Below are 22,957 nucleotides of genomic sequence, written 5' to 3' on the forward strand. Positions count from 1 at the left end.
TACAAGACAAATGCAATTAGGAAATATATAATTTAGCAATATTATAGCTACTTACTAAGCAAAATATAAAATGTATCATAACTTTTTTTTGTATCAGCCAATGTTCAATAAGCATATAAAATTTTAAGCAAGAAAGCCCTGCTTATTTATCTTAGCAGAAATTATCATGAAATACATAACAATTAACAATACTTTCAAGCAAAAGTATATTATTTTAAAAATAACATTTTGTAACTTGACCAAAACTTCAAAAGCAAACCAAACTTAAATTAAACGTTCCGTCTCACGTAAATTGCCATCGTCTGTCAGTGTTAACGTTCAGTCGGCATATTTTTTCTTTAATCTATGGTCTCATGTCTATGGTCTGACCCACTTACTGAAACACAGACCACGGACTTCGTCTGTGCTGGCGGGCGTGCTCTGCCTTTTTGGAGTGTTTTTTTTTGTTAAAACTGACTGGAAAGCGCTCTAAGGGGGTGTCGTGCGTATGTCGGCGGGCGCCGGCACAGACGGGGTCCATACTTGTATAGTTTCTCTAACTTGTTCCAAATAACTACAAACTTGACATTGGCTAATCTTTGTAAAGCCAGACGAGAGAGAGAAAAAAAAAAAACACAGACCACGAATCTGACAAATGTCATCAACACATCAATTTGACATTTTGTGATGTGACATCCAAGAATTTTGTGGAGAAAAAGAAGAAAATAATTAAAATCATTTTAAAATTACTTAAAAACTCTATAGTTATAAATAAAAATGACCCTCTATCATTTCGGAAATTGTCTGGCATTGGTTTATGCGCCCTATCATATGGCTTACAAGTTTTCAGGGATGTAAGTTTTTTAACTAATTAGGTTATACTTAGTACTTAGTATGTTATTTAGAGCATTCAGATTTTTCCATACTTTTTTGAATGTTCCATATTTTGATTCTATTCTGGTTTCAGATCGGAATATGCAACGTTCTCAAAATGCGTATATGCCGGCGGGCTATATATTTTCACACAGTTATGCAAAATGCTGTTGCTAGCCACATTCTTTCCTGATTCCGATAATATTCATAGTGGAGGAGATAACAATGTGTTTTTAGTAAGTATTCTATTAAAATGGTTACTGTTTTGCTAAATTATAGCTAAGTTTTTGGCATGAATATACCATTATTGAATTATGTATCTACTCCATATTGACCCAGTGCACAGTGCAGTGCAAAGACTACAGTATATAAGTGAAGTGGTAGGAATGTGTGGATCCTTACCTCCCCTTACACATCATCCAGGGACACACCTTCGAATCGAGGGGCATAAAGCATGCATATTGTTAACATAATTGTCACTCGTAAATTATTCAGCCACCAAATAAAATGCCTTCAAGATATTGCTGTCTAAATCTTCTTGACAAGGCCAGAATAATGAGTTATTAAGAAAGCTGCTCATCTCAAGAGGAATTCTCTGATATGTGAGCCGGCCTGCAACTAATAGAGGTGGCCTTCAACTCTGCAGTAAAGTGGGCTTCCAGATTCTTTCCCAAAAACTTTCTTTTTTATTCATTGTGGATCCTTTTGGTAATTTTCAGGAAATTCTTAAAGCAACAGTAGACTTAGCAGATCTTTTAGGGATTTACATTGCACTGAATTCAATTCCCGGTAAGGGGCATGCGAAGATCCTTACTGCAGCCATAGGCTGGGCGAGTGCTGAGGTATGTACATTTAAATCAATGCTTGTTGCAATATCAATGGTTGGACTTCAGTGATTAGTTGCCTTAACATAAGCTGTGATTATCATTACCCGACTGCGGCAAAGTTGAAAGGAGGGCTATGTGTTTGACCTGCATTGTTGTATGAATGTCCGTGCCTATGTCTGCTTGTAACTACTCAATGGCTCAACCGATTTTGATAAATTATACTTTATTATATTCATCTTGATAGTGTGAGTGTCACTGGGTACATCAAATTTTTGAAAACTCAGTATCACACTAATATTTAACACTAATATTATAAAGGAGAAAGTTTGTATGTGTGTGTGTGTGTGTGTGTGTGTGTGTGTGTGTGTGTGTGTGTGTGTGTGTATGTTTGTTACTCCTTCAGGCAAAAACTACTGGACGGATTTGGCTGAAATTCGGAATGGAAATAGATTATACCCTGGATTAGCACATAGGCTACTTTTATCCCGGAAAATCAAAGAGTTCCCACGGGAATTTTAAAAAACCTACATCCACGCGAACAAAGTCGCGGGTATCAGCTAGTGGCAAATATTATGTGCTAATGTGAGAACTGAAAAAGATGCAGTGCAAACTGCAGTGGGGGCTTGTTTGAAAACATTTTTAATTACTTATTACTTATACAGTGTGTCTGGGATCAAAGTAATGAGTTTAAGTTATTAAGTGTCCATATTTTTCCTTACCAAAATGTTAACTATGGAGACCTACCTAATACAATTGTTGTTTTGACAAATACTTGAGCAGTTTAAAGGGTTTTTCTGTCTTGATGCAGGTGCTAGTATCTCGTAGCGTGCTGCTGTGGGTGGGCGCGCGCGGCTCGGAGTTCGACTGGCGCTACGTGCGCGCTTGTGCGGAGTCCAATGTGGCTCTGTTGCAGCACGCGGCGACTGCAGCGCTCGTGTGGCTGTGCGCGCGCAGCGACCTGCCGCGCCACCTGCTGCCGCGGGCTGCAGGGCTGTTGCTGCTGGTCCCCTACAGGTACGCAGCATAAACAAGAAAAGCGCTGAAAATAAAAATCGTAGGCCACCTGATAGAAGCGAAGCTTGAATTGTATGATGATGCATATGGATGCCATTTTGGATATTTTTCAGGGTGCTGTTTGGGAAAATTATATTTGTACTCAGCCATACTAATATTATAAATGCGAAAGTGTGTCTGTCTGTCTGTCTGTCTGTCTGCTGGGTTTTCACGGCCCAACCGCTGAACCAATTTAATGTAATTTTGTACAGACTTGGGATACTTGGGATAGGCGAAGCCGCGAGCATCCCCTAGTTACTCATATTTAAGATGAGGCAAGGAAAAAGTAAAACTATTTGCTAGTTGATCTATTTGATTGTTGTTTTTTAATCACGACGCAACAGATCAATGGATTGTTGCGATTTTTGCATGGATATAGTTAAAAACCTGGACAGTGACTAAGGCTACTTTTTACCGCGGAAAATCAGATAAAAGTTTTCTCCGTGTGTGTTACCCAATAAAAAATATTCTGCTAAATAGTCTTGATGTTGCACCCACAGAGCACTATTGGAGGACGCAATAGCGCACGCGTTGGGGCTAAGCGCGTGGGCGCTGCTGTGGATGCGCGCCGCGCACGCCGCGGGAGTCGGCCTGGCCGCGCTGGCGCTGTACGCCGCCCACCAGCAGCAGTGAGCTGAGCAGCAATAGTGATCATTGATCGGTGAAGAGCAACAGTGATCACTGAGTAGCAGTAGCAACAATGATCAGTAAGCAGCAAAAGTGATCAGGGAGCAGCAATAGTGATCACTGATTTGTGAGGAGCAACAGTGATCACTGATGAGTGAGTAGCAACAGTGATCAGGGAGCAGCAACAGTGATCAGTGAGAAGCAACAGTAATCAGCGAGCAGGAACAGTGACCATAGATCAGTGAGGAGCAGCAGTGACCACTGAGCAGCAACAGTGATCATTGATCAGTGAGGAGCGCCAGTGATCAGTGACCTTGCACTACCATACTCACATTTCTTGTTCTGAACAATCTCTATCATTCTACCAAGTTCCTGTTTTTAAACTCTGTGTGACACTCTTCATTGTTGGAAATTGGGTTCTATTCCAATAATCACATAAAAGTAGGAGTTAGTATAATTTTGTGGTGGGGTTATAATTGAGTTGAGTTATAGTATATTGAAGGATCTGACCTTCCATATATAACTGAACTAAGTTTGCAATTTGGACTCTAAGGTTTAACAATTACATAATTATTTATTTATCACAGTTATTAGTGATAGTATTTGAAGATATCTAGAACAACGTCAACTACAAAAATATTGCATTAAGAGCAACACCCTCCTTTTCTAAAAGTTAGCTAATAAAAGGCTGTGCAAAATATAAAAATGGTTTGCACTATGTGAACATATTATTGAACAAAATTTAAAACTATATTATAATAGGTAATTAAATATGTAATAGGAAAATAAGGCTATTTTTAAGAATTTTCGTTTCTGATCAACTCTTAAATGTAAAGTTAAAAAATTGTATCTACTAAGGGCTGATTTCTCAATCGTCAAATAAATTTTATCTAAGGAATAAAGACATTTGACAGTTTTTGTATAGAAAATCTGTCAAACGTCTTTATCCCTCATATAAAAGTTATTTGATGATTGAAAAATCGGCCCTTGGTGATTATTTTTAAGCACATATGTAGTAAATTACTTTAAACTTTAAAAACTGTTTTGTGTTTTGTATTTCATACTACATCCTATACTTTGATATCGGGCTTTTCAGCCAAAAAGTACAAAATACCACCCATTTTCTTTTAGGCAATAAAAAAAGTTAAAACAATGATTTTTAGGGTTCCTTACCCAAAGAGTGCCAAGGAGACCCTATTACTAAGACTCCGCTGTTCGTCTGTCTGTCAGTGGGCTGTATCTCGTGCACCATAATAGGTAGAGACCTGAAATTTTCACAGAACATATATTTCTATTGCCGCTATAATAACCAATATTAAACATTTTGGTAATTACCCCCATGTAAGTTATTTCTTGTACGATGGGATGGTACGGAACCTTTCCTGTCGGAATCCTAATTGACCGTTTTTTACCTTTTAATACTACTTGCAAGTTGTTAGTTGAAACAGCAACGTATAAGTGGGTACGACTCGTCCATGGTCGCCGCGCATCGAGCTACGAGCTCTTTTTTTTATTTATTTTTATTCATTACAGGCAAACGCTTGACCACAATCACACCTGATGGAAAGTGATGATGTGGTCTAAGATGGGACGCGCTTACCTAGAGAGTGCCTATTCACTCAATGCGAGCGCCTTTGTGTTGACGGGAGCTTCCACCTACGTAGGTACTCAATATAATATCCTACTCATGGTACTCACTTGATACCGATATTATATTGCATGGTAAGCAGGTACAACTCCTGCTAAAAGCAATAGTTCGCGAGAGGTCGACGTCGCAATCGGGGTATGAGGCGAGCCGTACAGGGGGGACGCCCGAGTGTCCCGCTGATAGTTTTAGTGTTGCCAGTGACGGATTAATCCTTAATCAAATTAAGCAATTGCCTAGGGCATCACGTCTGAGGGGGCACCAGAAGAAGCACAAAAAAATCCGTTCTTTGGGCATCACATCTCACTCTCACGTCACCAAAAAAGTTTCTAGGACTAATTTGAAAATTCGCGCGTTTTAAGTTGACATAGAGTCCGACCTAGAGTCATAACTCCACTCCCGCTTGCCCACTCGCTGCCCGCTTGTGCATTCGACAATTCGAATGCCCCCGAAAGCCGCAAGGCGCATTTCAATAAATAAATAAATTATGCTTTGTTAGGGTGCCGTACCTCAAAAGGAAAAACGGAACCCTTAACGAACGGATCACTTTGTTGTCTGTCTGTCTGTCAAGAAACCTATAGGGTACTTCCCGTTGACCTAGAAACATGAAATTTGGTAGGTAGGTAGGTCTTATAGCACAAGTACAGGAATAAATCTGAAAACCGCGAATTTGTGGTTACATCATTTAAAAAATAATTAAAATATGTTTCAATTTTCAAAATAAGATAACTATACCGAGTGGGGTATCATTTGAAAGAGCTTTACCTGTACATCCTAAAACAGATTTTTATTTATTTTTATGTATATCTAATAGCTTTTGATTTATCGTGCAAAATGTTGGAAAAAATACTCGAGTACGGAACCCTCAGTGCGCGAGTCTGACTCGCACTTGGCCGGTTTTTTATTGTTGTCGCACCTACTCCACTTCTAAAGTACGTTACCTCTCATCATCTTATTTTACAAAAAACTAATGTTTTTAGGCAGTAAAGGTTTAAAAAGACCGATTCTAGTAAACATACGGATAGGGGGGCCCACAGGCATGGATTGCTTAGGGCATCAAGTAGTCTTAATCCGTCAATGAGTGTTGCACGAGTCCGTATCGACCACGTATATCGATTTCGTTGTTGCTTTGTGTATTGACAAGTGTAAATTAAAAATTTATAACATCCCCGACAAGCGAAGGTTACAGTAACTAGAAAAGAGCTGATAACTTTCAAACGGCTGAACCGATTTTCTTGGATTATAGCTAAGAACACTCGATCAAGCCACCTTTCAAACAAAAAAAATTTAATTAAAACTGGTTCATTAGTTTAGGAGCTACGATGCCACAGACAGATACATAGATACACACATCAAACTTATAACACCCCTCTTTTTGGGTCGGGGATTAAAAATACATAAATAATAAATATACCTACGAAAATCACGTCTATATTCAAAATATTGGAATATCATCCTTCGTCACTTACGGAAACACTTCCGCTGTTCACATTATAAATGCTTCTATAGCACAGATCACTATATACAGTCTAAAGACAGATAGGACAGTGCAAAAGTTAACGGTTAGTTCCGTTGTAGCCGCATAGCGCTAGTGTCGCAAAAAGTGTTGGGACACAATCCGACCTTGTGTCGATGTCGATATCGATAGCATAGTGATGTCCCATGACAACGTTGAAACGGGGTACCTCTATAATTTTATTTTTTTTGCATATATTTAGGTGTAAAATAAAACAACTTATCAAATTCAGTTTTATATTTCTTGCTTCTTAATCTATACACTTTATATATTTACCAAAAGTCATCTTTGAGGATCCTTCTGAAAATAGCCTTTGCTTCTTGTTTTCTTTGATAAACATTTCTTTTATTCTTTTAATAAAATACCTGCACTTGGTTGTCAAATTGGCTGTAAAGGAATAATATTATTTTATTAATGAAAAATTAAATTATATAAACAAGAAATTATGTATGAAAAACTACATGGATTCTTAATGAGACGACTGATAGTTGGTACCTACATATTAAAATTGGTCTAATAATAATATAACCGATTGATTAAAAAATACAGCTATAAACTAAACTAAAACTAGAGGACTAGGAGGATTTTTAAAGATCCAGTGGGAAGTGTTTGATTTTTAGGGATAAAAAGTTGCCTATGTCAATTACTAGATGCAAGCTACCTCAGTACCAAATCTCATACAAATCGGCTAAGAGGATGATGGGTTTTATGGAATCCCGTGGGAACTCTTTGATTTTCTGGGATAAAACGTAGCCTATGTTGATCCCCAGAATATAGGCTAACTCTGTACCAAATTACGTCAATATAGGTTAAACTGTTGGGCTATGAAAAGGTAGCAGACAGACAGACAGACACACTTTCGCATTTATAATATTAGTATGGAAGTATGGATAAAATCTACTGTATGGACATCAGTAGTGTTAAAGTAGTGGTTCCGTGGAGACCATCACATCAATATTTGTATTGCATATAAGACTTTAGCCATAATAATTAAGGCAATGTTAGCAAAGAATAAATAAAATAGTTACTAGACACAGGACAGATAATTTTGTACTAACTCACCACTAATTATTATTATTGTACTTTGAGTAGATACTGTTGAATCTTCTGAATGTTGAACTCTGTTGATCTGAAGTTGGTTGTAAAGCATAATAAAATTGTGATCACTGAAATCATGTTCAGCTGAAAAAAGAATTTTACACAGTTTATTCACATGAAATATGGTATGAAAGCACAAAGTAAAAACTATGTTAGGGAATACCTAGTGCTTAATACATCTTTAACATGAAATCAACTTACCTAATGAGCTCACGAATTCCGTGAAGTATTTTCCTTTTCAGTAAACAAGTAGAGATAACCATACGTACGTCGGGTACCCATACCACCCCATACTGTCGAACTGATGTCTATCGAAGTGCTTCTGGCATACGTGTCTGTTCAACAATTGAGCCTTCGGCAAAGCACTGAGTCCTATATTTACAGGAATTAATTGGGATCACCACAATTCCCATAATTTATTAACCTTTGGAGACAACAACAATAAACAATATGGCTTCCCAGTATATATACCACAGAGCAAGGTACATACTACTCTCTAACGAGAGAATAGTATGCCACAGAGTCTATGTATATGGCCATCGACTAGAAAAAAGAATATGGCTGCAGCTTGTTGCGATACTAGCGCTTTGCGGCTAAGAAAGAACTAAAGGTGTCACGGGCCTGTTCTATAGTTAAGTTACCCACAACCTGTCCATAGAGCTCGTATAAGTATAGTCTATGGAATCATGGCACAGACGGGGTCCATAATTGTATAATTTAAGTACCTAACTTGTTACAAATTACTACAAACATGACATTGGCTAATCTTTGTAAAGCCAGACGAGAGAAAAAAAAAAATCGATGTTATTCTTTGTGGCCGTTCTCGGCATTTTTTCGATTCGTGGTCTGTGATTTTTCCCGTAGGTTAAGGTATCAAAAGGACTTCGTCTGTGTTGGTGTTAGCTGGCGGGCGTGCTCTGCCTTTTTGGAGTGTTTTTTTTTGTTAAAACTGACTGGAAAGCGCTCTAAGAGGGTGCCGTGCATATGTCGGCAAGCTCCGGCACAGACGGGGTCCATACTTGTATAGTTTAACTAACTTGTTACAAATAACTACAAACTTGACATTGGCTAATCTTTGTAAAGCCAGACGAGAGAGAGAAAAAAAAAAGGTATCTAAAAAGTACTCTCTGTGTTGGTCTTTGGACTCTTTGGGTCTGGCTTTGGTCATTTGGTCTTTCTCGGCTTGGAATGGTGTTTTTGTATATGTAGTTAAAAAATCTCTGCATAGGATGCCAGGATGTCTTATATTAAATAGCTGATCATTAAGGATACAATGAAAACTTTGTTACTGTTGTTGTTTTCATGTGTGGTGTCGAAGGCAAATAATAGTTTTTACGATGTGATATGTGACGAAAGTATGGACAGGGGTCTATATTTTGAGCCTGTTGCTTGTGTTCGAGGGCGATTCTTTTTGAAGTGGTGTGACAGTGCCTTAGCTAACAAGAATGGCACCAAGTGGAACCTACGCTTGGACTATGATGCGTCGTTGAAGCCTGAACAGTGCAATAAATATTTATACGACAGCTTCAACAAACATTCAAACTTCGAGGTACCTGTGCAGGTCAACTTAAATTGCACAAATGTATGTATTACTACTACTACTACAGTTTGTTTTTTTATTTAATTCATTTCTATACCTATACTTAATTTTATGTAGAGCCATTGACATGACAGACCTTAATAACATTGTAAAGGTAAGCAAGCAGTTGGCTCAAGTTTAAAATAAGTTGTAATTAAGTTAACCTAGTTTGTTGGTTTGCAGGTTTGTTACACTGCCACTCTGGATGCAATATTCAGCTCAACATGCTACAAAATCATCACAAAGCAACTCACTGTGACTCCAGACAGGGTGTATCATATTCCTGTTACCTCTCCACTAGCTGAGTACACACACTATCAATATGTCAGGGAGAATGTTACCAGCACAACACTTACAATCCAAGATGTCACTACAATGGGAGCTAATGCTAATTATCAGAGTAACGGGTGAGTATAACAATACACAATGTGAAATCAAATCAAAGTCATCTATTGAAAGTAAAAAAATCAGAATTGTTAGAGTTTAAGATGATATATTGGTGATAATTAATTACATAAACTTTAAACTAAACATACAAGGGTTCCAAACGCGCCCAAATCAAATAGAAAGTCAAGTAGATAAACCCATGTTCAAAAAATCACAACCAAAAATGATAATCTTACTAAAAACGCTGTGATAGCCTAGTGGTTAAAAAGTCCACCTCCTATTTGGGAGGACAGAGTTTGATTCCAGGCACATATCTCTAATCTGTCCGCTGTAAGCAACCAAATATCACTTGTTTTAATTGCTTTGGTAAAGGAAAACATTGTGAGGAAACCTGCATGCCTGAGAGTTCTCCACAATGTTATCAATGGTGTGTGTGAAGACTGCCAGTCTGCACTTAGCCATCATGGCAGCCTAGGGCTCTACCATTCTCAGTCTGAGAGAAGACCCATACTCAGTAGTGGGCCGACAATGAGTTTATAATGATAATGATGCTGAACCATCATCCCAGAAAAGAACATAGGCTACTTTTATCTCAGAAAATCAAAGAGTTCCTACAGAACTTTCCAACAAAACCTGAATTGACATGGCCAAAATAGAGGGCATCTATGTGGTACAAAGTTATCTTGCATCCTGGATATGAGTTATGGCTGCTTTTTATACTACAAAATGGAATGGAGTTCCCACTGGATTTTTAAAAACCCAAATCTGCACAGATGAAGTTGTCAGCTTCATCTAAATGGAAGCAACACAAATATATCTATTTGTTTTTCAGGATTCTGTTTCGGAAGGGACTGCCATATATTAATTTTTCACTTCTAATTAAAAGTGAAAAATTTCTAACTCAATTTATGATTTTAATTGATATTCCTTGCTACTCCTGTGTGGTCTTCATTTGATTGTGAACTTTTTCAGGGAGGAGGTGATACTTGATTGGTTCCCTGGCATTCCTGCATCTCAGTATGAGGTGTTCATCAGTCCTAATGGCACTGATACTACTACTGAAAACAAGGTATGCCTTTTTGCTTCTGTAGCTTAAAACATAAAGCATTATAAGTAAGATTATGTGATTTTTATTCTTAGTTTAAATGAATATTCAGTCCAACTGGGTGAATCGATAAACACAGTTTCTTAACACTGAATTTTGCCACTAACTTCATTTGTTACTTGGTTGGTTCAACATTACTGCTTCACAAATTAATTTTTCATAAAAAACCTTCAATGGATTAAAAATAAATTTCAAATGAGCTCAGTGCCTATCATTCAGTGTTAGAAACTGAGTTACCAAATCAGTAGGCAGTAGTTTTGTCACACTGTGTGAAGACAAGATAAATAAATAATCATTTATTACTTATTGATATATTATATTATTATACTATTGATTATGTTCATATTATATTACTGTTGACAAAATTTATCTGAAACCACAGTTTGTTTATGAGGAAAACTTGAGCAAAATTTTATCCCCATTTGATTATGCTATCACTGTTTTATTTAGAGGTTATGAAAGTACATTTGTTTGTTTTTTTAGGGTTCTGTATCTCAAAAGGTAAAACGGATCCATTATAGGATCACTTTGATGTCCGTCCATCCGTCCGTCCATCTCTCTGTCCATCTGTCGTGTCTGTCAATACAATCTATAAGGTATTTCCTGTTGACCTAGAATCATTAAATTTGGTGGGTAAAGGAAAACATCCGAAAACCGCGAATTTGTGGCTACATCATAAAAATAAATTAAAATGTGTTTCAATTTTCAATTATAAGGGTTTCGTTTTTCCTTTAAAGGTACAGAACCCTAAAAAATGTCCCAAATTGAGAAACTCCCTTTATAAAGTTGCTAAAAAAGGGTATGTGTTACATTGCAGGTGTACATGAACTGCAGCATCGTGTGGCATAAGGAAAAGCACTGCAACTCCTTGTCACCCCAGAAAGTGAACTGCCGCGCGCGCGCCAACGAGAGCTGCTACAGCGCGCAGTTCAAACACGAGGCACCGTGGATCTCGCTGCACACGCATCCATCCATCAACTTCCACTACACCTTCTGTGAGTGCTGACACAACTAAACACAAGTGATACAGGTGTGCATAAACTGCTGCACAGCGTCGCACCAGCAAGTGAACTGCCGCGCGCGCGCCAACGAGAGCTGCTACAGCGCGCAGTTCAAACACGAGGCACCGTGGATCTCGCTGCACACGCATCCATCCATCAATTTCCACTACACCTTCTGTGAGTGCTGACACACAACACAACACAAGTGATACAGGTGTGCATAAACTGCTGCACAGCGTCGCACCAGCAAGTGAACTGCCGCGCGCTCGTCAACGCGAGCTAGACAGGGCGCCGTGGATCTCGCTGCGCGAGTCTCCGTTCATTAACTTTCACCATAGCGTCTGTGTGTCCCGATACCCAAGAGATACGCAGATTTGAATCCTGCCGGTTCTGCAAGTTTTTTATTCCTCAGGTTATCAAACTATTGCAATACCGTCCTTAGAAGATGTTATAGTTATTACCTACTGTGTGTGCCAACTGCACATCACTACCTACATATATTATATGTAAATGCGAAAGTGTGTTTATGTGTTGGTTTGTCCTTTAATCACGTCGCAAAGAAAACTGTTTGCACGAGTATGACTGAAGACATGGAAAGTGACATAAGTGATTTTTTCCCAGAAAATCAATAGGTTTCCACGGGATTTAAAAAAAATGAAATCCACGTGAATGAGCTGACATCAGCTAGTAACTAATAAAATCATTGCATCAAATCATCACTCGGTTGGATCAGGTCACAATCTGTCGGCGTCCCTGAAAGGGCCGGACAGGCCGCTCATCAGTCCGCAGCTGTGGTGGGTGCTCGTGGGCATCGGCAGCGCCTTCCTTCTAGGCCTGCTCGCGCTGCTGGCGCTGCTGCTGTGCCGCGCGGCCAGCGCCGGCCAACTCCGGCGGAACATACTGCGCAGCTGGATCGACGACATCACTCGGTGAGCGCGGACTAACCGCCCGTTCACACTGACACATCCCATTCTTAGTAGGACTGATTTTTGTAGGATCCGATTTAGTGGCAACAGTATTCCAATCTTACAAAAGCCAAAAGCTTAATTTGCTATAATCCGATTAATTGCTTTCCTTGTATATCATAGGCTTCCGCAAAATAACGCCTGCTTCTATACAACATACAGTATTCCAATTCACGCGTTCACATAAGCATACGATTATATGATCCACTAAAAAACAGCTATATTCGTTATCCGATTCTGCGACTACAAATCGGTCCAGTTATACTAAAAATGTCAGATTCGATTTAGTGGTAATAGTATTTCAATACGAATGTGTTCACACAAGCATGCGGTTGCAAGACCTCGAAACAATGGTAATACCTCACAATAGCTTCGCGGCTGGCCATGTGTGCAGGCCAGTGTATGCCCTATTGTGTCTATTCCATCAGCCTGTATAGCCACTGCTGGATATAGGCCTTTCCAAGAGCGCGCACGCACAGTCCGCCTTCCTCATCCACCCGCTCCCCGCCGGCTGGAGCGGGCTGGAGGTCGTCCCACGTTTCGTGGTTCGGGATTTTATCTCTGAGAGTAGTATACCCGACATAGCTCGCTCCATAGCGCGCTAAGTGACTTAGTTTGTGGACGAGGCCAACTGTCAGTGTCTACGTTCTTGCTCCATACGTCATCAGCATCACATGCCAATTGTATGCCGTATTATTGCGATCGAAAGCTTATTTTTAACCGACTTGAAAAAAGGAGGAGGTTCTCAATTCGTCGGAATCTTTTTTTTTTGTGTGAACATTTTGAGTTTGTCGTCGGCGCTTGCAGGCGCCTGGAGCGTCCGCGCGAGACGCGTGCGGCGGAGCGCATCCTGCTGCTGTACGCACGCGACTGCGCGCACCTGGAGCGCGCGGCGCGGCACCTCGCCGCGCTGCTGCAGCAACTCACGGGCTGTGAGGTGAGACACTGCGGCCTCGCGTCCATTGCTATCAAACACATACTGCGGTAAACTCCGTAATTCCTTACGCATATAACTTTGCAGGAAGGTGGTGGAGGAATATACACCTTAAAAGGATGGCCTAATTGTAAATTTTTCTTTTTTTTCATAGGTATTTGCCTACATTTTATTCTTCAAATATTGTTTCAGGTGATAACGTTTTTATCCTAATGAAAATTGGACTACATTTACAGCTAGAAAAACGTTATCGTTTTACTGTAAAGTTTGTAAATTTTCATACAAAAAGTTGTATGAAAATTTACAACTAGACCATCCTCTTAATGAAATTTCTGAATAAAAAGAAAAATTAAAAATATCCTCTGCCTGTAATGCTGATTGGGTACATTTTGAAAGTGATGTTTGGTTTATCGGTTTGCAGGTTATAGACTTGTATAGCCCGGAAACTGTGGCGGCGTCCGCGCCGGCCGCCGGGCCGTGGCTTCGGGCGCTGCTACTGCGTACCGGTACGCGCGTGCTACTGATACAGAGCCCGGCCACCGACATGTACTGCGCGAGACTCAAGGAGGACCAGCAGGGCTCGCCCACGCTTGAAGTACGTACATACAAGACTTTGATCATCATCAACCAACGAACTACATCATCTCCAACACCGTGTAGACAACCACCTCCTTGGTGGTTACATATAAGATCACATCGCTCACTAGAGCAATGCGGTCAACAAATTCATGGTTTTCGGATTGTTTCTTTACTTGTGCTATAAGACCTATCGGCCTAATTATATGATTCTAGGTCAACGGGAAGTACCGTATAGGTCTTCTTGACAGACACGCCAGACAGACGGATAGACAGACAACAAAGTGATCCTATAAGCGTTCCTTTTTTCCTTTTGAGGTATGGAACCCTTAAAATATAAACGAACCTTTATCGTTGATTAAAGGTCTCGGCATACGTAACGTCTTTTAACGTACATGGGACGGAACGAGAAGATTTCTTGAACTACTATGGATAACTCAAAACGGACGGGACTAGGTATCCAATGGTAGTTTTGTTTTATTTTTATTCAGTCCACAAAACTGACTACAATTGGAAAAATAGCAAGGTAGTACATGTGCAAAAATACTGGTTACAATTTAGTTTACTGGATCTGTGTGTGTGTGTCAAGAAATTTTCCCGTCTCGTCACGTGCACGTTAAAACACGTTACGTATGCCGAGACCCTTACACGGAGGTTGGTCCTTCGAGCCGGATAGCCTAACCGTGTGTCATAGGCGCCGCTGCTGGGCAGCCGCGTGGCGTGGCGGCGGCCGCACGCGGCGGACGCGCAGCTGCTGCTGGCGCTGCGGCTGCTGGCTGACAGCGCGCACCACGAGCCGCTGCCCTACAAGAAGTACTACGTCGCCACGTGAGTACCATACTCGTTTGTTCGTATGAAGTTATTGTGCAGCTAGCTGGTACCTGCGACTTCGTCCGCGAGGATTTAGGATCTTCGAAATCCCGTAGGAACTCTTTGATTTTCCAGTTATAAAAAGTAGCCTATGTGCTAATCCAGGATATTATCTATCTCCATTCCAAATTTCAGTGTAGTAGTTTTTGCGTGAAGGAGTAACAAACACACATACACACAAACTTTCGCCTTTATAATATTAGTGTGATGCTCAGTGTTCTATAATATCACTAGATTTGTTTATTGAAAGAGTCTAATTGAGTCTTCGTTTTAAAATCTCCCGGGCGTTAGTTATCCCTAAGGGAGTTGGCAAACTCCCGGCTTATGCCATTCCACTGCGACATAATATTCACTATTTGGTATTGCAGCGTGGCGGGCCTGCAGCACGGGGACGTGGTCCCGGCCCTCACCCCGCAGCGCCGCTACCCCCTCCCGCACGCCGCCACCATCCTGCTGCGGGACCTCGCGCCGCCCTCCCACCCCACCAGCGACCTCCCGCTCAACCCTGCGGCGCAGCATCTTCTAGAACTATTCACGGAAGCTCTTGAAGACTTCCACAAGTTCGCGCGCGATAACCCGGACTATCTATTTCAAGACCTAGTGCTCGAGTGATGGGACCAACTGAGGCAATCAGCATGAGAATCGTAACCCCTTCAATAATGGAAGGGGCTTTTTTCTGGTAATAATGCGGTGGACACTCCGATTTTTCTGCATACATGTTACTACTACTAAGGCGCAAAGCTCATCAATAGAGTTACAAAGGTCAAGGCGTAGGTTAAATTGTAGATATTAATCATCTCCAAGAGCCCTCCCCCCTTCCCCCTTCCTACATATTCTACCAACCTGCTTCTTTTTTGAAGTTGGTGAAAAATGAAATAGGAGATCGATTTTTTTTATATTATTATTATACATATAAAACTGACTATTGCTGACTGACTAGACTTTCTATATATGAAATCATAATAACATAATAATATGTAAGTATGTAAATGGATTTGTAATTTGTATAAGCAAAATGTGTAGTTCGTCGTTATAGTAAGGAGAAACATGCGTAAGAAGTTCTGACCAGGTGTTTTGTATTATGTTTGTCTGTACTCTGTATGTAGTATTTATTAGTTTAAAAATAGTTCGTACCGAATTACCACCTTTATTTGAATCTAGGTCAGTAGAAACATATCACGTAGGCATTTACATAAAATTTATAAAAAATCCGTCAAGTGCGAGTCGGCGTTGCACACGAAGGGTTCCGTACCCTCGTACAAGAAATAACACTTTTTAATTTTTCTGCCGGCTATTTTGAAACGTTTGTTATTTGTTGTTATAGCGGCAATAGAAATAAACATTTTGCGAAAATTTCAGCTCACTATTTATTACGGTGTATGAGATATTATAGCTCGCTTATAATAGACAGATGGACTGACAACTGGACGGAATGGAGAGGAGACTTAATAATAGGGTCCCTGTTGGCACCCTTTGGGTACAGACTCCTAAAAACTGAATATTTTTATATTTAGTTGTATCTGCTGCAAAGAGTTATCGAAGAGATAAAGCGAGGGGTCAAGATACTATTGTTTACATTCGACTTATCTCGAGATTGCAGCGCTTGTGGATACAACTTGACGCTGGATTCTAGCTTTTGTGTGTTTAATTTTAAGATCTATTTTGGATCAACTATCAGTAGAAAGTGTCCTAACTTAAAATTTTACAATTTTAAGTTTTTCACGTGACGTTATCAAAAACTAACAATATAGTTTACATTTTTGTTAAAAAAGTCCTCATAAGATCTTTTTGGAGGGTTTAAAGAAATATAAAGATAATGAAATACAAAATGCACTTTAAAATTATTCAAGTCTGATTTTCAAGAGATTTACAATTTTTATGTGTACTGAAAACTAGTTTATACTTAAATCCTTTCTTAGTGGAGAGTCTGTTATAGGAAAAACAACATACATGCAAAATCTCTCGTTTGAGTCACTGTGCACTGGTTTAAGGTATATCAGTTAGTTAGTTTCTCCCTTTATAGATTTAGGTTAGTTAGAAATAGGTTATAGTGTATATCTATGTCAATATGAATAACAAAGATAGAGGAGATTAAAATAGAGTGTGAAAGTAATTTTGAATGGACTTGGCAGGTTTCCCGCTTTTATACATTCAGGGTTGATTTTTCAATCGTCAAATAATTTTTATCTGAGGAATAAATTTGAGGGTTTGTCAGTTTTTGTGTAGGAAATCTGTCAATATGTTAAATTTATGCCTCAGATAAAAGTTATTTGACGATTGAAAAATCGGTTCCTAACAAAAATTTTTGAGCAAAACTATTTTTCCGATTTGGGGTTCAATTTTTAAAAGATAAATAATCAATTATTATCATATTAGCAAATCGCTAACGCGACCTTGAAGTTTTAACCCATCCAAAATTCGCCAAACGCGCCTAAGAGCCACTACACGCGGTCGACTAGTCGCGCTCGCGCTGCGACTGCGCATAATTAAATATATCAAAAATTGCGAAACTGGCAGGATTCGAACCTGCGTCTTCTGGGTTCGCGCCCGATGCTCTGACCGCTAAGCCACGGCATCGGGCGGAATACGGGATCGGTCAAAAATTATTTAGAAATTTTCTTGAAGTGTCGGTAAAAAACACTATCATAAACATTATGAAAATATGTATAGACTTTCATATAATTTACAGAATGTAGTGGTCGCCGTCGACTGTGTCTCCAGGCGTCTTGCGTGATGGGTCTAAAGAATTTTTCACTCCAATAAAATTGTAGTTTTGTGGATTAGGTAGCTTTAGTTGGTGGCGCCTGTTATCTGCTGCTAACGGTCACGCCACGAGCCGCATCGCACCCAAATTATTCCGTAACGTAAACAATCATCGCTGTATTAAACGCTGTATTTTTTACGCTAAGTTTTATTATGAACAGAAACACCCAGAAATAACGACCTGAAAGACTCAGTCTTCGAGGGCCAGACCTTCGTTATTCTATAAAAGCTGAAAGTTTCTCTGCGTATTGTTCCCAATTATAATGTATATTTTAAGATATACATTAAAATCAAAATTTATCAGTGGTAGATGCATTTGACGATTCAAAAGTACCTATTTGTAAAAGGTTAATTGAATAAAAATATTTTGATTAGTAAATTATTAATTATTCATTTTCGTAAATAATAAAATAACCTTTTTTTTACAATTATATTAAAGTAAGGCAAAGTCACACAACATTGTGATATACGTGATATATTTTTGTAAATTGCTGTTTCTACACTACAAAGAGGTAAACATTGTATGTTTGGATGTAAGGGATGATCTCCGGAACTAATGATATGATTCTAAAAATTCTTTACCTGATAGATAGCCACATTATTCCCAAGTGCTACTTATAGGCTATAAGTTGTATGTAATATGTCGCAAGGACATGATGAAATGATGAAACGCATAAAGGGCATCTATTTATGTTCTAACCTAACCTAACTTTAATTTTGGCATTCTTCTTCTTTTGGGATTTTGCGATTAAATCGAATGTGGCTCAGAGCAAAATCTACTCAATTTGAGTTGTTATTATAACGTCTGCCGGAATTTGATCATATCCATAAGAGATTTGATCATATCTCTAAAGAAATTGATCAAATCCCGGTTTTATCATTTCCCTGTGACATATCATATACCGCGGACGAAGTATATAATAATAAAACAATCTATTTTATTTACTATTTATACTAAAGTAAGCCAAAGTCTTAACATCACAATATTCGTGATATATATTTTTTGTAAAATGCTTTATTAGGGCAATTTGTACAACTACAATATTTTTAAACTTTACAATAATTGTTTTCTATGATGATTGATGAGGTATATTGTAATTTGTAAGAAAAAAAATGTTCTTATAAACAAGCGTTTCAGTTAGATCCATAAGTTTTAATAAGTATGTGGATTGTAGGTAAGCTACTAGACGTTATTTTGTGCATTTAGGAAATAGTTATGAAAATGTTGTCTGTCAAAGTGAAGTCATAGTAATCAGCCCTAACACCAAACTTGTAGATATCCAATTTTGACGGAAAAGCTTGCATTTCGGACATTGGATGCTTTTTATCCCGGAAAATCCAAGAGTTGGCGGAGAACTCCTAATGTTATGTGACTAATGGAAAGCGGTCGCGACCCTCAGCAATGACAATATAAATACGACTAGAAATAATAAAAATAAGAGCATTAGTTTAGCGGATTATAGCAAATCTAGATGATGCCCGCGACTTGGTCCTCGTGGATTCCGGTTTGTTAAGAACCCTGTGGGAGCTCTTTGACTTTCCGGGATAATAAACCTACCTAACCTTTGCAACCTCTCGCACTGCCAAGGGGCACTGGTAGAGATAGATCTCTTGGAGATAAGTGCTCCCCTGTCCACTTTTCCTCTTTATTGTTATAACTTTCTGGTACAAATAAATAAAAATTTAAAAAAGTAGCCTACGCCCGTCTCCGGGATGTCAGCTATCCGTCTAAATCAGTTAAAGTTTAAAGTTTAAACGGATGAGCTGTGAGAAACAGACAGACAGCCACACTTTCGCCTTATTAGTATGGATAACCTTGCTGTTCCGTGGGTGACATTGATAGCTGGCAAGTTTGGTGATAGGGCTGCTGTGTATATAAAGTGCTGACCCCTGATTTGTGTATATAGTTGTTTTCTTTATAGAGATGGTCTAAATTAAAATTGCGCGCCTAAAAATATAAGAGAAATAAGTATGGAAAAATTTAGATTTGGTTGTGCAATTATAATTTAGGATTACACTTATTTGATATGGTTTGATTTTATGAAAGTTGCCAACGGTACACACGACTGCAATATTATGTAGATTGTAACGTGGAACGCCATATAAACAAAACGTACCAACAATTCAAACCTTGAAAACAAAAATGGCATATCCAAAAAAAATTGTAGCTAGTTTTAACAGTGAACTTGGTAGAACACAGATTTGAGTTTTGGGAAAAGTTGGAAAAGTTTATTTACTTAGCGGGTAATTTTTGTAAAATCAAGTCTTCTTTTTCGCTTTATGCTGTATAAAATATGTCAATTATTGTTACAGTTTTGTTATTAAATGTACAAGACGTGTACCATAAACACGCAAGTGGTCTCATTTTGAGGATAGACCCTCCCAGTCCAAGGTGGCGACTCCTCACAAGGTGCCAACTTTACCCAAGTTACGTTCCAACGGTTGCTAATCTGGGATGAAAAGTCGCACACAGTTCCCTGCTAAAATAAAAGGCACTTCTTAGAAAGCCTATTGTGTAAGATTCCCGATTGTGTAAGAAAAAAAACGTATTCATCGTAATCATAATCAAATTCTGCCTTTTGATTGGCTGTGAAAAATGTAAAAAGCGAATTCGACCAATCAAGGGGCAGAATTTGCTGTCGATTACGATTACGATAAATAAGTTTTTCTTACTTTAATCGGGATTCTATTCATTTAATTTAAAGACCACCTATTAATTTGCCTGCTGGTCAATGGAAATTGGAAAGTTAAGTTAACCTTCAACTAATATTCTAATTTTCCCTGGCTCAAATAGCTCTCAAAACCGCAAGCGACATAGTACCAACTTGGACACACAGACGTTTATTTTTCACTTGTTAATGTTAACATGATTTCATCGCCCACTGAGTAACTGAGCTTTCTTATGAGGCCCATATAGTTTGCGACCATATCTCGGATCCATATGACATCACTGGCAACACGCACTGTCTAAAGACTGACCTTCAAGCACTGAGGAATTTTGGACGAGAAGACTTCATGAAGCTTTCTGAACGCTGCCCAGCTGAATTAGATTCGTTTTTCGAAATTGGACCTACCTAGCTGGATTGTGTGTCTGAGGTATATCTAGTCGTCTACAATTTTGACTGCAGAGCTCTCACATGGGATGGGACCATGAGCATTAGACATTTTCGTCTTCAGCTTCCACTGTTGGACTAGGCCTTCCTTAAAGAGCGCCGCCTCACCCGGTCCTCAGCCTTTCTTATCCAGCCATTTCCCGTCAGCTGCTTTATATCGTTAGTCCATCGTGCTGGAGGGCGTCACACACTACGCTTGCTTACACTCAAGGATTTACCGGCTCCAACGGTCATCGCCTCTACGACAGGCATGGCCTGCCCACTGTCACTTCTGTTTGCTAATAGTTTGGACTGTCAGTGACCTTAGTTCTGCTGCAGATCTTATCCCTTAGGCCCTTAGGGATAAGATAAGGCGTTTCCCTAAGGCTTAGGGAGACGTCTAACATAGCTTTCTCCATTTTCGTCGTACTCATGTTGATTTGTAGGCCCACCTGTATTGCGTACGGTGTTTGAGTTAGCCGCGTCAACACAGAGCGCAGTCGCGTGCGCTCGGCTGGCGTCGGGCGCAGTCGGAGCACGCACGCAGGTACAGGCAGGGAGCCGGGAGGTATGCTCGCTATTCATTATGCCAAGTGTAGATGTATGGTGATAGCTGCTGTAGACATGCCTATCTGATGCTGGTTTGTAATCTGCCTTTTTAAATTTGATGTTTATAAAGATGATCTTTATACCAGCCCATTGTTATAAGTACAGGTATGACGCATAACTGAGAAGGTTCCTGCGGTGTGATGACGAGACCCTCCCGCACCGCTCCACTACCGCTCGAACCTACTTGTAGTTATAACAATGCATGGGGCTCCCTTAAAGGCCACCTATAAAAGTCCCTGTCGAACATCGTAAGTATGGTAGGTAGGTGGGCACCTGCGTTATAAATTCGAAGCATTATGGCGTATCATAATGGATGTAGATTGTAGAAGAATTAAAGGACTGTTCTCTACTTTTGTTATTTGTCTGCCTGCCGCCTGACCAGTGATCTGGTACCTGGTACCAGGTGTTTCGTCAGGACTCAAAACTCTACCATAGGTTCGGAAAGGACATTTCACTGCGAAGAGCGAGTAAGAAACTTAAGGATCAGTTACTTTTCTGTTGGATCGATTCATTTATTGAATGAAATGGACACAACCCGAGGCGTATCCATGCTATTCTTGCACACGCAAGTTTTTATCAGCGATATATTATAATCAAGTCGTGTTATATAACGTGGACCTGTGCCGATGTCGCCGTCCCTGTCTCGCGGGCGCTCGGGCAGGCGAGCCTCCCGCCGCGAGTGGCGAGAGCGGGACGCACGATGTTGCATTAAATTTCGATCCTATTCTGTAATGTTTTGTCCAATCGCGTCCGATCTCTGCGTGTTCCGGTTCTTTGTCATCAATGGGTCGCCGGGCGAGACCGATTCGAGTGCCACTTGAGAACTATTTACGCTAAATTCGAGCTGCTTTTTAGCTTACGAAGTGTTGTAAAAGATCGTCCGAGCCGATTTCCAAAGGTCCAGCGCGAGATCTGGTCTGGCAGGGCGGCACTCGGCGCGACCGACGTTAGGCCCTTTCGGCATTAATGAGGCGTACCCACTTCAGCTGACTGCGTCGTACGCAAGGCTACTCCAACCGAACTAGTAGTAGTCCGGCGTTCGAGGGAGGCGGTCGGGTGCTCGCGCAGTGCTGTGCGGATATGTTACTGAGGTTTAGGATGTCTTTGGAACGTTCGCCATAGGCGTGCCGGCGTGCGAGTCAGTGCGAGCGTGCGGGCGGGCGGGGCGCGAGTGAGTGAGTGCAGGACTCGGGACTCGGGAGGAGCCGAGGCTCAATAATGCTCAAGTTCCTGACGCATAAGCTTCGAACGCATTCGCTGAATGAGGAGAACGTTTCCGAGAAGGTGGGTGTCGGCGCGGCCGGGCCGCCGCGAAGGTCACACCGCCACCAGAAAATGGCCGCCCGCTCGAGAACAAAGGAGCGGAACGCTCGGCGCCTCGCTGCGACGCGATGCGGGCTCGCTCCTCGACCACATGAGTTGACGCCTATCGGTACGGAGGAGCGGGGTCGGTGGCGG

The 22,957-nt window shown here is 40.2% G+C and overlaps 3 protein-coding genes across 5 annotated transcripts in view; all 3 read left to right on the top strand.

The window, feature by feature from the left end:
- The first annotated feature begins 652 nt into the window (after positions 1-652).
- Positions 653-4,401, top strand: LOC123869488 (transmembrane protein 147). 2 transcript variants are annotated; one of them, XM_045912411.1, is made up of 6 exons: positions 653-833; positions 947-1,088; positions 1,572-1,694; positions 2,488-2,693; positions 3,233-3,370; positions 3,465-4,401. In XM_045912411.1, exons 1-5 carry the CDS (start codon positions 757-759, stop codon positions 3,363-3,365), a joined length of 681 nt encoding a protein of 226 aa, XP_045768367.1. In that variant the 5' UTR covers positions 653-756; the 3' UTR covers positions 3,366-3,370; positions 3,465-4,401. The 2 variants fall into 2 exon arrangements, with proteins under 2 accessions (XP_045768367.1, XP_045768366.1); XM_045912410.1 differs by having other exon boundaries at positions 3,233-4,401.
- Positions 4,402-8,767: 4,366 nt separating this feature from the next.
- On the top strand, positions 8,768-20,148 carry LOC123869878. The gene is made up of 9 exons (XM_045912955.1): positions 8,768-9,200; positions 9,381-9,604; positions 10,557-10,653; positions 11,507-11,684; positions 12,424-12,619; positions 13,463-13,592; positions 14,011-14,184; positions 14,860-14,993; positions 15,404-20,148. The coding sequence occupies exons 1-9, from the start codon at positions 8,892-8,894 to the stop codon at positions 15,645-15,647; spliced, it is 1,686 nt and encodes a 561-aa protein (XP_045768911.1). The 5' UTR covers positions 8,768-8,891; the 3' UTR covers positions 15,648-20,148.
- A 2,022-nt stretch (positions 20,149-22,170) lies between these two features.
- Positions 22,171-22,957, top strand: part of LOC123869879 — a 69,457-nt gene continuing 68,670 nt past the window's right edge. Inside the window, exon 1 of one of the 2 annotated variants that reach the window (XM_045912959.1) lies at positions 22,171-22,783. In XM_045912959.1, coding sequence (XP_045768915.1) covers positions 22,718-22,783 — 66 coding nt within the window. In that variant the 5' untranslated portion in view covers positions 22,171-22,717. The remainder of the gene's footprint in view (positions 22,784-22,957) is intronic. The other variant, XM_045912958.1, reaches the window with a different exon arrangement.

Source organism: Maniola jurtina, chromosome 11 (assembly GCF_905333055.1).
Source record: "Maniola jurtina chromosome 11, ilManJurt1.1, whole genome shotgun sequence".
NCBI classification, from domain to species: Eukaryota; Metazoa; Arthropoda; class Insecta; order Lepidoptera; family Nymphalidae; genus Maniola; species Maniola jurtina.